Raw genomic sequence first — 13,936 nt, 5'->3', positions numbered from 1 at the left:
CATGCTCTGTTAAGGGATAAAAGCTTCGGCAGTCCCTCGTCATTTATCAGAGGCACCCATCACTGAACAATATATTTCAACCATGGTTGCACAATAATTAGTGAAAATATTACTTTCCTCATTTAGAATATCAATGAAATACATAGAGTAAATTTTTCTGGCGCTGTCCTGCCACACATGTATATTCAATTTGGAGTTAGAGGGCTTACGTCTCTGCTAGTGACAGAGGTAGGTCTTTTTGTTGTTACATATGCATAGAATGTTTTCACAAAGAGAAGACTCACACAGTTCAGTGTGTCCCAGAAACCAAAGAATTAATTTTGATTATTTTCACCTTCCAAAGCAAATAGGAGGAAAACCCACAAACCTGACAGTGTCAATCTGGAAGAAGCATTTATCTTAAAAATATGACCTTTTCTAGTCCACAAGAAGCTTTAGCTATATCAGCTTGGCCAACATGGGGGTTCTGGGCTGGATGACCTCTAACCAAATTCTAACCAACCACAAACTCTTAGAGGTCATGTTTAAATGTAGTCTAGATATCAATCTGGATATTGGTAAAGGGCAAAATTATTTAAGATATTATAGCAAAGATGTTTTACATATAGCAAGTCTTAGAGAATGGGTGTTAACACAGAACACATATTTGCTAATTATTTATGAACAAGTGGCTGGTGAGTGTTCTGATACAATACAGATCCTTATGTCAGACATGACTGATTTTCAGCTAACACAGATGATCATACGTAGGGTTTGTAGAAGCCTTCTAACGCACTGGAGTTAAAACAAATAAACCCACCTTTGTTGGACCAAGCTGTTTCACATCTACATCCTTCACTTGATAGGTTCTCCCCAAAATGAATTTTATTACATTCAAATTTGTGAATTATCACAAATTTTGAGAAGCAGCAAGAGAGATCAAGTGGACAAAACTAAACTGCCAAATAAAATGCATAAATTACAAGAATGTAAATGAAACATGAATTGATAATCTGTTCTTAAAATTATGAGTGGCACAAAAACCCCAAATGCTGCCATATGTTGCTCAGCTTGTGGGACCTCAGTGACTCCTAGGGGACACTAATTTGACTTAGAGTCAATCACAGTGCCTGCCAGGCAGGTGCCCTCAGTAACACTTCAGGAGCCAGGAGGCATTCAAAGCCTGAAATCTCCTGCAATGCAGTCTTTTTCTGTCTAGCTTTAGAAAAGAAAGAGCATCAATTCCACCTATCCTTAGCTACAGCTAGATGAGAGGATGCAGAACAGTGGCTGCAGAGCCAACTGCACGAATTGTCACTGCTTGTGTGACAGGGATCCAAGCCATGAAGGATAGGGTCATCCCAGTCTGTGATGGTCAAGGGAATGGTCTCTGCAATAAAAGATGCCTTATCAGACTGAATCTCAAGTTATAGTTGCAGCAGAAAGCATCAGAAAAGATGGTACTGGGAGTGAATTCAGTAGGGGATGGATGAAATTGTCTAGAGAATGTTTCCTCTCTTAACTCTGCAACACAGTCTTTGATTGTACTGAGGGATTTTGCTGTCTCTTGTGAATTAAGTGAAAATGTTCTGTACCCTTGTATACACTGGTGACACTCTCTACAACTGGTTTATTTGTACATATTTGTAATAGTAAAAAAGCTGTGGCCTATCCATTAAAATACTTCACCTTTTAAACTTTTATGTTCAGGTAAACACCACAAAATGAAAAATAGGAAAAATAATACAAAATGAACATAGTAAGTGCTAATTTCTGTCTTGTCTTGAAAATCATCCCTCTCAATATGTTTTCAACTACATAAACTCTTTAGATGCTGGGGAAGGTACAGAATTAGACACCTGAAAGTGCAAAAAAGCAATGGTCCATGATGAAAGCCTGAAAAATATCTGCATACCCTAGCATAAAAAAACGCATGTGCTACTGTCCTGGGTTCAGCAGTAGCAGTCATTTTTCTCCTTCTTAGTAGCTGGTGCAGGGCTGTGGTTTTGACTTTCAGCCTGGGAACAACATTTATAACACCAATGTTGCTAAGTAATGTTTACCCTGACCAAGGACTTTCTAAGTCTCATGCTCTGCCAGGAAGGAGGGGAAGCTGGGAGGAAGCAGAGACAGGACACCTGACCCAAACTGACCAAAGAGGTATTCTATACCACAGTACATCACGCCCAGTATATAAACTGGGGGCAGTTACCCAGAAGGGCCAGATTGCTGCTCAGATTGGGGTGGGTATTGGTCAGCAGGTGGTGAGCAGCTGTATTTTCTTCCCTTGTCATTCCCTTTATCATTATTATTCTGGATGGTAGCAGCAGTGGTTTTGTGTTATACCTTAGTTACTGGCCTGTGCTTATCACAACCCGTGGGAGTTGCATTCTGTCCATTCTCCTCCCCATCCCTTCAGGAGTGGGAGGAGAAGAAGTGGGGGAAGTGAGCGAGGAGCTGCATGGTTCTGAGTTACCGGCTGGGCTTAAACCACAACAGCTACTTATACCATATAGATAACATATTAAATTATTTATGGACAATGTGCAATTCAAACAAAATTTACACATATACACCACTTATTTTTCATGTTATTCAGACAAGCAATTATATCTCATTTCAGAACAAGACCTATCAATCCAATATAGCAAGGATTTGCTTATTTGGCATGTGCCTTACCTACCTCACTGAAATGGCAGATATATATAGAATCATAGAATAGTTTGGGTTGGAAAGAACCTTAAGATCATTTAGTTCCAATCACCCTGCTTCACACTCGACCATAGCACCCAAGGCTCTGTCCAATCTGGCTTTGAACACTGCCAGGGATGGAGTGTTTACCACTTCTCTGGGCAACCTGTTCCAGTGCCTCACCATGTTCACAGTAAAGAGCTTCATGCTTATATCTAACCTGAACTTCCCCTGTTTATGTTTAAACCTATTATCCCTTGTCCTGTCACTACAGCCCCTGATGAAGAGTCCCTCTCTGGCATCCAACACAAGAGTGCTATTTCTCATACAACAAAAAGCATGAGTATTCAAGGCAGTACAAGTAGGCAGAGAGATTTTTTTCAAGTTCAAAATTAATAAAACGCCAGTGGCTGGGTAGGTAACATATCATGTTGGATACTTGCTCTTAGAATCACCATGATCAGGCTGCACAGCATGTGCAAAGACTCGGTCATGGTGCAAGTGTCGTCCCTAGCAATCCACGGACTTGAACCCACTTTTACATTTTTGTGTCTGTTTCAGGGATTCCGTGGGTTCCTTCTTTTTGATCTTCAGTTACTCTCAGAAAGAGTTCTCCCTGTAGACAGGATAGGCAGGATGACAGAGGTTTGGGGGGGAGGGCTTATTGTTCTCATTGGGATCTTTTGAGGTGGCATAGGGAAAAGGATATTTAAAATGTGACAGGCATGTAGGAGTCCACAGCTGCTTGCAACAAATACTACCTTTCCATCAGCAAGTTCTATTCTGTTCTCTAAAGAAAATTTCATTATCAGATCATGGTGTGTAATCTTTTAGGATTCTTTTCTTCTGAAGGAATTTTAATGAGACAGATTTCATTTTTTCTCTTGCTGTAGTCCTTCACCTTCTCAGTAACAGGTGCAACCATTATTCAGAAGTCTGTAACTACAGACATATGAACATCCTGTTGAAAGCTGCTTACAAGAATTCTTGAAATCAAATCTCACTGTGTACTTTACTCTCATTTGTATGGGAAATGGAATAGCCCTTTTCCTTGTATTCAAACAAGTTCACTTATAATTGGAATCCCCTCTGGGTTCTAAAGCTATGAAAATCTGAGGTAGCTGCAGTATTCCTACAGTAGGAACAATTTTAACCTAGTTTTTATCCTGTCCCCTTACTCCATGCTTCCTTGTTGAAATGATACCTTGTCAGTGATCTGAGACATCAAGGCAAAAGGAGAGGACTGATCAATATTCATTCTGTCACCAAGCTTTAGGTCAGGATTTGAGAAAGGTAGCACAGGTTGTCTTTCCAGAGAGACTCAGCTGTTACATTTTAACTCAGCTGTTGTCATTTTAACCTTGGCAATAGTCACAGAGGATAAATGGACTGTTGGAAAAGAAAATTACACCTGCTGGGAAGCTGGTGCACTGTTTGTTTCCAGTCCCATTAAGAGCATGCAAAAGTATCAGCTACCATCACATTATACTCGTATCTATTTAGAAGTTTACATTTATACTATTAGCTATCAAGGGTCCTACATTTAAAAGTTTTAACTTCTCCGTAAACCAGGCAGACTTGGTGTCATCTCACCTTCAGCTGAATAGTCACAAAAATCTTCTTCCCAAATTAATGGGCTTTTGATTTTATTTTTTTTCTTACAGGATCATCATTTGTTCTGATTTTGCTAACACTTTAATATTCAAAGTCTTTTTCAGAAACATACTTTCAAGAAAGGTCCAGCATTAAAGGAATTCATTTTTAAAATATACTGACAAAACTATGTTCGAACACAATCTGTTCTTCTATGACAGGGTGCAAGTCCTTCTACGCTTAAAAACCACATTATGAAAATATAATGAATCTAACTCGCATTATATCCCTGCTGCTACCAAACACATGCAAATGTTACAGTGACATGTCTGAAAGCATTCTGACTATTCACTAGGGAAAACACTGCATTTGCAAAGGTGAATTAAGCAGGTTTGGACTCTTACAAAACAAAACAAAAACCTACAGCAATCAACAATGATTAGTAATGGTTCTATTTTAACATCACTCATGATACATGTCTGATTACACAAACCAGTGGAGACTATCAGAAAAAGTGCTGCCACACAATTTTTTCTTTTTTGGGGGGTGGGGGTGGGAGAAGAAGAGAAAGGGGGGAGAGGAAGTTTTTGACAAAAATACATTTTTCTTTTCGAAGGAATATTATTTTTAAGGGGCTTTTGGTGGTTTGTTTTTATTTTTGTTTGGGTTTTTCTTTGTCAAAACATAAAGCAAGTGTTTTGTTTCATCTCAGTCTGTTTTAACCTAAACTCAGTGTCTGAGCTCAAGTTTCACCAGTCTTTTGTATGGGTTGTTTTGCAAATCTTTGATTATTTGAATGAAATTATTTCAGCTACTTGCCTTTCCTGCAGTCTGACTGCAGCCTTGTATTTGCTCAGCACTGCCAGCTGGGAGCCAACAGGGAGCAACCTTCTGCTTTTATTATCACTGCTTTGAGGGTAGTCCTGAAGCTAAAGGTAGCTCTTTTCTGAGCCCTCTACTACTGGTGTTTATGGCACTGAATGAGGCAGAAATCCACTAAATTTGCTTCAGCCTCACAAAAACTGTTTTCAGTTCCCATTTCACAAGATAATTATGCAGGATGTTAAGAACCAATGACTCTTGCTCTCCCAATGTTAAATGGTTGTGGGTTTTATTTTGTTTTTTTTTAAAAAAAAAAGATGCTGTCCTCTTCCTTCCCCCACCAAAAAAGGGAAATTTCTAAGGCTCACTGGCAGTTCAAGCAGCTGTGGTGGCTCATCATACCCAGAATCATATTCCAAACTACACGTCAGTGTTAGTAAACAGGAAAATCTCTGTAAGAACATCATCTTGAGGTATAAGGAGCAAGCATGAATGTCACCCAGTGCAGAAGACCCTTAAGTTAGCAGTATCTGTTTTGCACTGAGCTACAGAAAGCTGTTCTCATAGAAGCTAAGCACCAGATGGGCCAGCACTCTCAAGTTTAGTGAACTCCTTCTGGAAAGGATGTGATCAGTAATAGTGGGTACTGCTTATGGGGAAATGGCAAAGTATAGCCACTGCAGTCAGAAAACTTCAAAATCGTTCGAGCTGCTGCCATGCAGTGAATTGCAATGTTAAAGCACTGAAATTACTTGAAGCGGAATGTTTTTGCTAGAGAGAACAGCAACTTTTACATGCCAGGATACCTGCAGAAAGAGGTTAAACTTTCCATATGACTACACTTGGACAAATAGACATTGGCTTCCTTCTGTCACTATCTTGTCATGCCATGCCTTTTGAAAAGAAGCTGAGCAACATACTATCATGTTTTGAAGAAGCTTTTAATCAATGAAAATGATGCACAGATCAGTCTTCACTTCTTGCATTTTATGGAGAGGGAACTGAGACACGTAAGACCTGTCTTCAGGAAATGGATGACACTGCTAGCGAAATCCTCATGAATGTTACACCTATCTTTGCTTTGGAAAACTTCTTATTCTGCTGGAAATCATTAAGAAGGAGCACTATTGACTTAGAAACACTTAGATTTCATGCTAAAGCAATTAAAGCAATTGTTTATGGATATTCAGACTATACCACAGCCACCAAGCAATTGTATGTAGATGGTACACCCACCATGAGAGATACTGTATGAAAGAGCAAAAGGTGTTTTTCCACTTGACCCAGACTGAATGACGTTGCTTTATCTTACTTTTAAGATGTCAGAGAGGATAAAGGAGGACTATTTTCATGGCTGATGTTCAATAGGCTTGACCCTTTTTATTACTGGCAGTTTAGAAAGGATGATAACTGTCAATTCGTTGCTGGGCCCCTCACCCATGAGCATATTATTTATCTGGAGTCTTCTTCTGGTGGAACACGAGCATTTTTACGACAGAGCTAATACTGATGCTGTCTAGGTGTTGCACTTTGTGAAAAGTTAAGTCATTCCCCACTGTTTAAAACCTTATTTTTCCCTGAAAAACAGCTACTAGCTATGCATCATGCTGGAGTTGCTATTCTCTGTATTTCACGCACAGAAAATAACTGCATGAAGAATTATTTTATCCCTATTTGTCTCTCATTTGCTTTGCCTGGGTCTAGTTTCAGAGACAAAAAAAAAAAAAAAGGCATGAATTTGATGTTTGTTGAAGGTAATACTGGGAAGATCTCTTAATACCTGAAAACATGACTGTAATTTAGTCCACAAAATGCAAGTTGTGCTACTTAATCTGTGGTTGCCTTGTGTTTCTAGAACTTAGACCTTTTACAAGCATAGACTGCTGACCCATCTCCAACCACAAGGGCCTTTTGTCTATTCATTAAGCTTTGATCTGTCCAGAAGCTAAAATGTTTATCAGTGTAGCTTTCACTGTCACTGCCCCAAAAATGCTAGATAGCTTTACAGCATTAGCCCTTGCCCATGCCTATGGTAATTCCTGAACCACTGAAAAATTAACTGTTTCCTTGCTGCTTTCAGGCACATTTCTACTTGGTCTCTCTTCCTTAAAATAAGAACTGGACCAAAGGGCAAGGCATGCTTCTGCACTTACAAGAAACAGATGCCACACGGCAGAGTACTGCAAAGAAGCAAGGGGAGTCTTGGGCACCTCACCCCACTTTATAGCTAGCTACTTCCCCAGAAGAATCATGTTGTTCACCAGAAAAGGGTCCATCACCCTAGTAGCAGACAGTACCAATTTCTAGTTGCCCAGCATCCAGGTGGCCAAGAACTGACAACACTTTCAGGAGTGTGAATTGAAATCACTCCTGCTCCTTTTTCAAAAATCCTGATCCATATTCTCTTTAGCCCTCTCTTACAGAGTTCATATTAATTTACTCCCTGCTCCCCTTCCTCCCAGATAGAGTCTACCCAGCCTCCTCTACCCCTGAAAGACATCAGGGGAAACATGAACAAAAGTCTATAGATGTAGCACATTCCCCAATTTGGATTCAGAAACATTAAAGCATTTTGTCTGGAGTTATGTCAACAAACATTTATTATGATACTTCAAGTGTATTGTAACAAAGTGTTTGCAAAACAGATCGAATTATTACGGCTCATTCAACAGTCCACTCCCTTTCAACAAACTATGTAAAGACATTATACAAAGAAATATTTCAGAACTTCCTAACAACTTTTCCTGAAGTTTGAGAACTTCAAAACAAGACTGTCATGCCAATATAAAATTATTTATTATTATTATGGCATTATTCACTATATTGAAAGTTTTAACAAGCTCTAATGGTGACTGTCCATCTCTATTAGGGAGCTGAGACATTGCATTCCTGTCCCTGGTTTAGCAGTAGCAGTCATTTTTTGGGTATCCCTGGGACCTGCCTACTGATTGTGATGGGGATCAGCATGTTGGCACACATACAGACTGTGTTTTACCCACCACCATTTTGTCTGATCTCAAAAGCTAAGCAGAGTCGGGTTTGGGCCTTGTCTGGGGTTAGACGACGATATAGGAGGACCAGGAGATTTCGCCCAAGGCTGGATAGTCATGAGCTGCAGGGTGTGTGGGACAGTATGGGCAAGTATCTAGTCCACTGGGCCTCTCCAGTGCTCTGGAAGTGCCAGAGATGGAAGGCAGCTGTATGGAGTCCCCAGCAACAAGCTGCAGAAACTGCTGAAGGGGCAGTGAATTATTTTGAGACTGGTGGGCCCATGAAACTTCAGGCCATGAGGGCAGAGATGCAACACAGAGATGGACTCATGATCGAGGGGTGGACTTAGCAATGGACACTATTGCCCGGGTGATTCACGAGTGTGAACCCTGCACACAGCCTCTCTTGCTCTGAAAGACTCTTACAAGAGACGGAGCCTGACATCATGGACCAAATGGACTCAGCAGCTTTACAGGGACTGCTCCATGCACTAAGACTGAGCATGACGTGAATGGTATGCAATAACGGGTGGATACTGTCCTGGGTTCAGCAGTAGCAGTCATTTTTCTCCTTCTTAGTAGCTGGTGCAGTGCTGTGTTTTGACTTTCAGCCTGGGAACAGAGCAGATAACACCGATGTTTTTAGTTACTGCTCAAATGTTTAGGCTGACCCAGGACTTTCTGAGCCTCATGCTCTACCAGGGAGGAGGGGAAGCTAGGAGGAAGCAGAGACAGGACACCTGACCCAAACTGACCAAAGAAATATTCCATACCACGTTATGCCCAGGATGTAACTGAGAGTTACCTGGAAGGGCTAGGACTGGGGGGTTGGATGAGGTATCGGTCGGTGCTTGGTCGGGCTGGGGTGGGGTTAGTTATTGGTCGGCGGGTGGTGAGGTGTTGTATTCTCTTCCCTTGTTATTTCCTTTATCATTATTATTACTGGTGGTAGCAGTAGTGATCTGTGTTATACCTTAGTTACTAAACTGTTCTTATCTCAACCCGTGGGAGTTGCATTATTTTCGATTCTTCTCTCTGTCCCTCTGGGAGTAGGGGGAGGGAAAGAAGGGGGGGAGTGAGTGAACGAGCTGCCTGACGGTTTTAAACCACAACAAAACCCTAAAATTAATAAAAATGTAAAGGTGTTCACACTGTCTAAAGTCAAGCATAATCAATACATCTGTGTATTAGGAGATTTTCTGCCCCTGCACTATATAAGGAGCCTAATAATCTGTTTTGGCATCTTGGAGGTTGACACATCCCAAGACAACAATACTCTAAAAGCTCATATGGTAAATACAACGGCATACATGTCTGGATAGCACCAAGAGAGAAATACAATGCATACTTGCATTAAGGTATATAAATCAGTTTCTCCATAATGTGATCTCGCAACACATTTGACCCAGACTTTTATGACTGGTTTTTTTTTTTTTTAATCAGTGGTTTTGGGGGATTTTGTTGCTGTTTTCTGCTTGAAAGCAAGATATACAGCATAAATTACCATGACTCTCAGTAACAACAACTAGAAAATGTGCTTCTAAAACAAACGCTTCAGTATCTTTTTACAGTCAATGTATTAATTTTAAATGCTGATCTTTTTCACTCAAAAAAACTAAGGCACCAGAAAAAAAAAGCCCAATTCTCTACACATCTGTGGGATACATAGCACCATATCAACCAGAGGAAATCTAAAAAGATGATGGTAGACACTTGTGTATAAAGTACCTAACAAGGCACCTGAAAAACAGCCATGTTCTTCCTAGATCCTGTAGGAATTAGGGGAGAACTGCTAGACTCCTGGTTCTTCCAAAAATTCAGACTAACTTTTCACCACTGAATTAATGAAACAACCCTGAAAACTGGGTATCAGGCACATATTACTGTAGGGGATACACAGATGCAAGAATAGGAGATGAAGTGCTAACTGCTGACATGCACACTCATATTGAAAGAGACTCCATATATATTCCAGTTGGTACATTATAATCAAAGGTGACTATATTCACTTGAGCTGAAGGTTCCAGTGGATGACCTAGTTCTGCCTGTCTACAAACTGAAAACAGAGAATGAACAACTGAAACAGAAATGTAATCCTGCTCCTTTTATCTAAAAAATAAATGAGATCCACAACCAGCTCCTGGTAACTCCAAATCAACATCTAGAGAAAGGCAAAACAGAACTATGAGGCATTAGATTCAATTGTAATTTGGGTTTTGTTACGGCTGATTACAACAGAGAGTACTGACTTCACTAGCGATGTCCTAGTGTCACACAGAACTGGGGGGTTTTAACTATAAAAAGCAGTGTATTATTTACAGGCTCAGTTTGTCCAAAATGAAGAGCTCATTTTGTCACATGTAGCTATGGTAGATGTTTTATAAAGTAACCTCCCAGCCTACATAAAAACTGGTACAGAGGAGCTTACACATCTGCATGTGGAGCACACAAAGAGTATGTTCACGTGAAACCATGCATTACAGTGTAAAAATATCTGATCTAACAATAAATAGGTGCACCAGTCAATGCTGGTTTTGGGTGGTTTTTTTTCTGATATCTAAGCTATCTTAGAAATCCTATCTAGCATGGTACAGTCAGAAACTCCTAAAGAACGCTGCCATAGCAAAACCCGCTCCGTAGAATCTGTCTCCTACTGAAGCTAATTCCATATGATTCTTCATTTCTTCTGATCTCTACCAATTTCTATGGAATCATTTGTCAAAACAGAAATTTTCAGTAGAAAAATCTAGCTCCTTATTTTACTACATAGCTCTGGAATGCTTATTAAATAAAAAATATTTTATGTAAAATATACCTTACTTATGCAATAAAATATACTTATGCAATGAGACAATTGTATATGGAAAGGAAAATAAGGCAACATTACTATGCCCTCATACACATTTCGTTCTCAACACAATTATTTCAAACATCTTCAGCCTGTTTACAGTTTCTGCCTATATTAGAGCCAAGTTAACTGTTTATTTGTGATGATATCTCAGCAATGAAGGAAATCCAACAAACACCTCCAGGGGATGAAAGGAGGTTTCATAAGAGACCAATGTCCTTTAGAAGTGACAATATAAACAAAGTATGTTTGCACACACAGGGACAAAAGACATTACAAGTTGCTACATTACTAGCCATACCAGGAATTTCATGCTGTCTGAAAAGGAAGACCATTTTTCTGGCATTGGCTCACATAAACTGGTGGGTTGAAAGGACAGGTGAATCTATTAAAACTTCCAGCTCTCCGCTCCACTTCTTAGGCAGTGATGGGTTAATAGAAAATGAAGCAGTTACCTGAAATGCCACAGTTTACAACCCAATGTGTAGAAGCAAACCAGCACTGTTTTCTATTTATTTAATACCCTGCGCTGTACGCTGCTCCCAGTGACTCACCACCCCAGTTCTGATACCGGAAACTGTGGGGCAGAGGTGGAACAGCTTTAGCTAGCTAATCTTAATACAGTGTAACAGGAATTTCAAAACCCTGGGATTTACATATTTATCCACCTAAACCCAACACAGAATCTCCCTAGGTTATCTTTCCTTCAGGCCACCAATGCTTTCCACAGTTCTATACGTCAGTTGCTCTTACCTGTCGTTTGAGAGCCTCTAGAGATTCAAATTCCAATTTGGCTAGTTTTGTCTGGATATCTCTTGGTTTATCCGGAATTACAAACGTGATGGTAAACTTTATTGCCAATAGCACGTGCTGGAAAAAAAGTAAAAAGAAAAATATTGTTCTGTAGAGTTTGAAGCATAGAGAGAACAGCATAATACTCTTTCCAAATTTTAGTAGTAGAGGTATAAAAAATTACTTCTTATGGCATGTACAACACAGCATACTATAATCACATGAAACCTCAGCTACTCCATGTTTTTGCTATTACAGTCACTCATAATTTGAATTTAAGCACATGGTTTGGCTTATTTTCATAATGATTCTATTTTCACTTAATATATACATTTCTAATTTTATTTGTGATTCCAGATAAAATAATAGCTTTTAGAACATTTTACTTGTGCACAGAAGTGGAATTATGGCATCAAGCACATATAGTTTCATAGTAAAATAGTTTCACAGTAGAAATATGTATGTATATATATCCACATATGTAATTACATGCATGTAATCAGATGCAATTATAACAACATAGACATACATACACATATACATGCACACACACATATACATTTGGCATGATATAAATGAAATAAGCATATTGTAAAAAATATGAACAAACACAGAATTTTTGCATTAGAGAAGTTACTGAAACCTAAAAGCTCTCCTAAGAAAGCCTCAGAAGAGGACAAAATAAAATCTGACCTTTAAAGAAGTGGCACACTCATGAACAGAAACCTTCCAGGAAACAGAGAAACAGTGCATGTGTAAGATGCGAAATTAGTCATAATTTATCACAAAAGATTAAAATCTTATTTAGCAGAAAACAAACATGAAGTTCTGTTGAGCCTAGTCACTGACCAGTCTTTAAATCTCACTTAAACATGCACCATTCCCCTCATCTCACCAAAACTAAGTGCCAAACTGACAAGTCACTGGTTTTATTTCTTCATTTATGTCAACTATAAGCATCATCTAAACAAGAGTCATTAAACGTTATTCTATCAAGGTCTAAGCGATCAGTATGCTGCATGTTTGCAGGAAGAACTTGCTCCTAGCTGAGAAAACCCTGATCAATACAAGGCAACATTTAAATATATGTGACTAACTTCAAGCACGTGCTTAAATTCTACTGACACAACAATACTCATAGACATGCTTCAACTTAGATTGCATGTCCAAGCTAATCCAAATTTTACTGATTTTTTAATAAAATGAAAAGGATCAGTGCTCCTTTCTGAAATATATTTGCTGGACTAAATGATCTAGATGCGCTTGGGCACATGAGTAACAACATAAAAAGACCAAAATCCCTGAGCTTCGGGAATTATGTGAGCAAGCAGGTAGCAAAAAAACTACAGACTTCACATGAGTGCTAATGAAACTCTAAATAAGCCCATTTCAATACATAAAAGTTACAGTAAGAAATCAGATAATAGTAATAAATAAGAGAACAACAAAAAAGAACCATACAGGTAACTATTTCTAAACATGTATTACAGAAAAATGGTTAGTAGGTCTAGGAAACAAACCATTAGTGCAATGAATAACACTTTGTTTGAAGAGGTCAAAGAAAGGCTGAAAGTTAATGCAACGCTAATACATCGTCAATGAAAACCTGAACACAGATTAAGAGGTTTATGATACAAATAGCATATGGGTCATATGACATCACTAAAAATTATTTCAACAGTAGAACATTCCCCCACTTACACAAATATTTTTTCCCCACTCAAGTTTCTGCTACTAAGGAACTTTTCTTGCAAAAAAAAAATTATAGCAAAAAATGTTGGTTTATGCTAGAAATAGGTAAAAAACACCAGCTGAGTTATTAACTTCCCAAAAAGACTTTAAAGTAGCTCCAAATCCAAATAATTTCTAAGAAAATAAAGTAAAATCATTTAAGGGAAACATAATATTATGGAGAACAGAGACTGACTAGGTTTTTCTCATTTTTTATAGGGGTGAGAAAGGAATAGAAGAGACATCTAGGGCAGCCAGAAATAAACCCAACAAAAATGTGCAGTTAATCCTAGGAAACACTGGTTTTCTAAAATAGATTTAGAAGGGCAGTTTTCATGCTAACACCACACATAGCCTGTAAACACAAAGATACAGCCTTAAACACAAAGGCAGAACCTCCAATTTAAAAGCTTTCAAGCCAGACAGGATTTGAAAGTTCAGAGTACAGATGAGGAAAGTCACTGCCTTTGCTTGCCCTACAGTTATCCTC

General features: G+C 38.9%; 1 protein-coding gene across 2 annotated transcripts in view; it reads right to left on the bottom strand.

Annotated features, from left to right (window-relative positions):
- ANO10 (anoctamin 10) overlaps positions 1-13,936 on the bottom strand; it is a 118,829-nt gene that overhangs the window by 28,966 nt on the left and 75,927 nt on the right. The window contains exon 12 of one of the 2 annotated variants that reach the window (XM_061465026.1): positions 11,677-11,793. The exons of the other annotated variant lie outside the window; for it this stretch is intronic. Within the exon in view, the coding sequence (XP_061321010.1) occupies positions 11,677-11,793 (117 nt within the window). The remainder of the gene's footprint in view (positions 1-11,676; positions 11,794-13,936) is intronic. 2 annotated transcript variants of the gene reach the window in all.

This window comes from Pezoporus flaviventris, unplaced genomic scaffold, assembly GCF_033815535.1.
Source record: "Pezoporus flaviventris isolate CSIRO_AGI_PZ_B2104156 unplaced genomic scaffold, CSIRO_AGI_Pfla_v1 ptg000037l, whole genome shotgun sequence".
NCBI lineage: Eukaryota > Metazoa > Chordata > Aves > Psittaciformes > Psittacidae > Pezoporus > Pezoporus flaviventris.
Note: the sequence above shows the minus strand (reverse complement) of the source record. Positions and strands in the feature narration are given on the sequence as shown.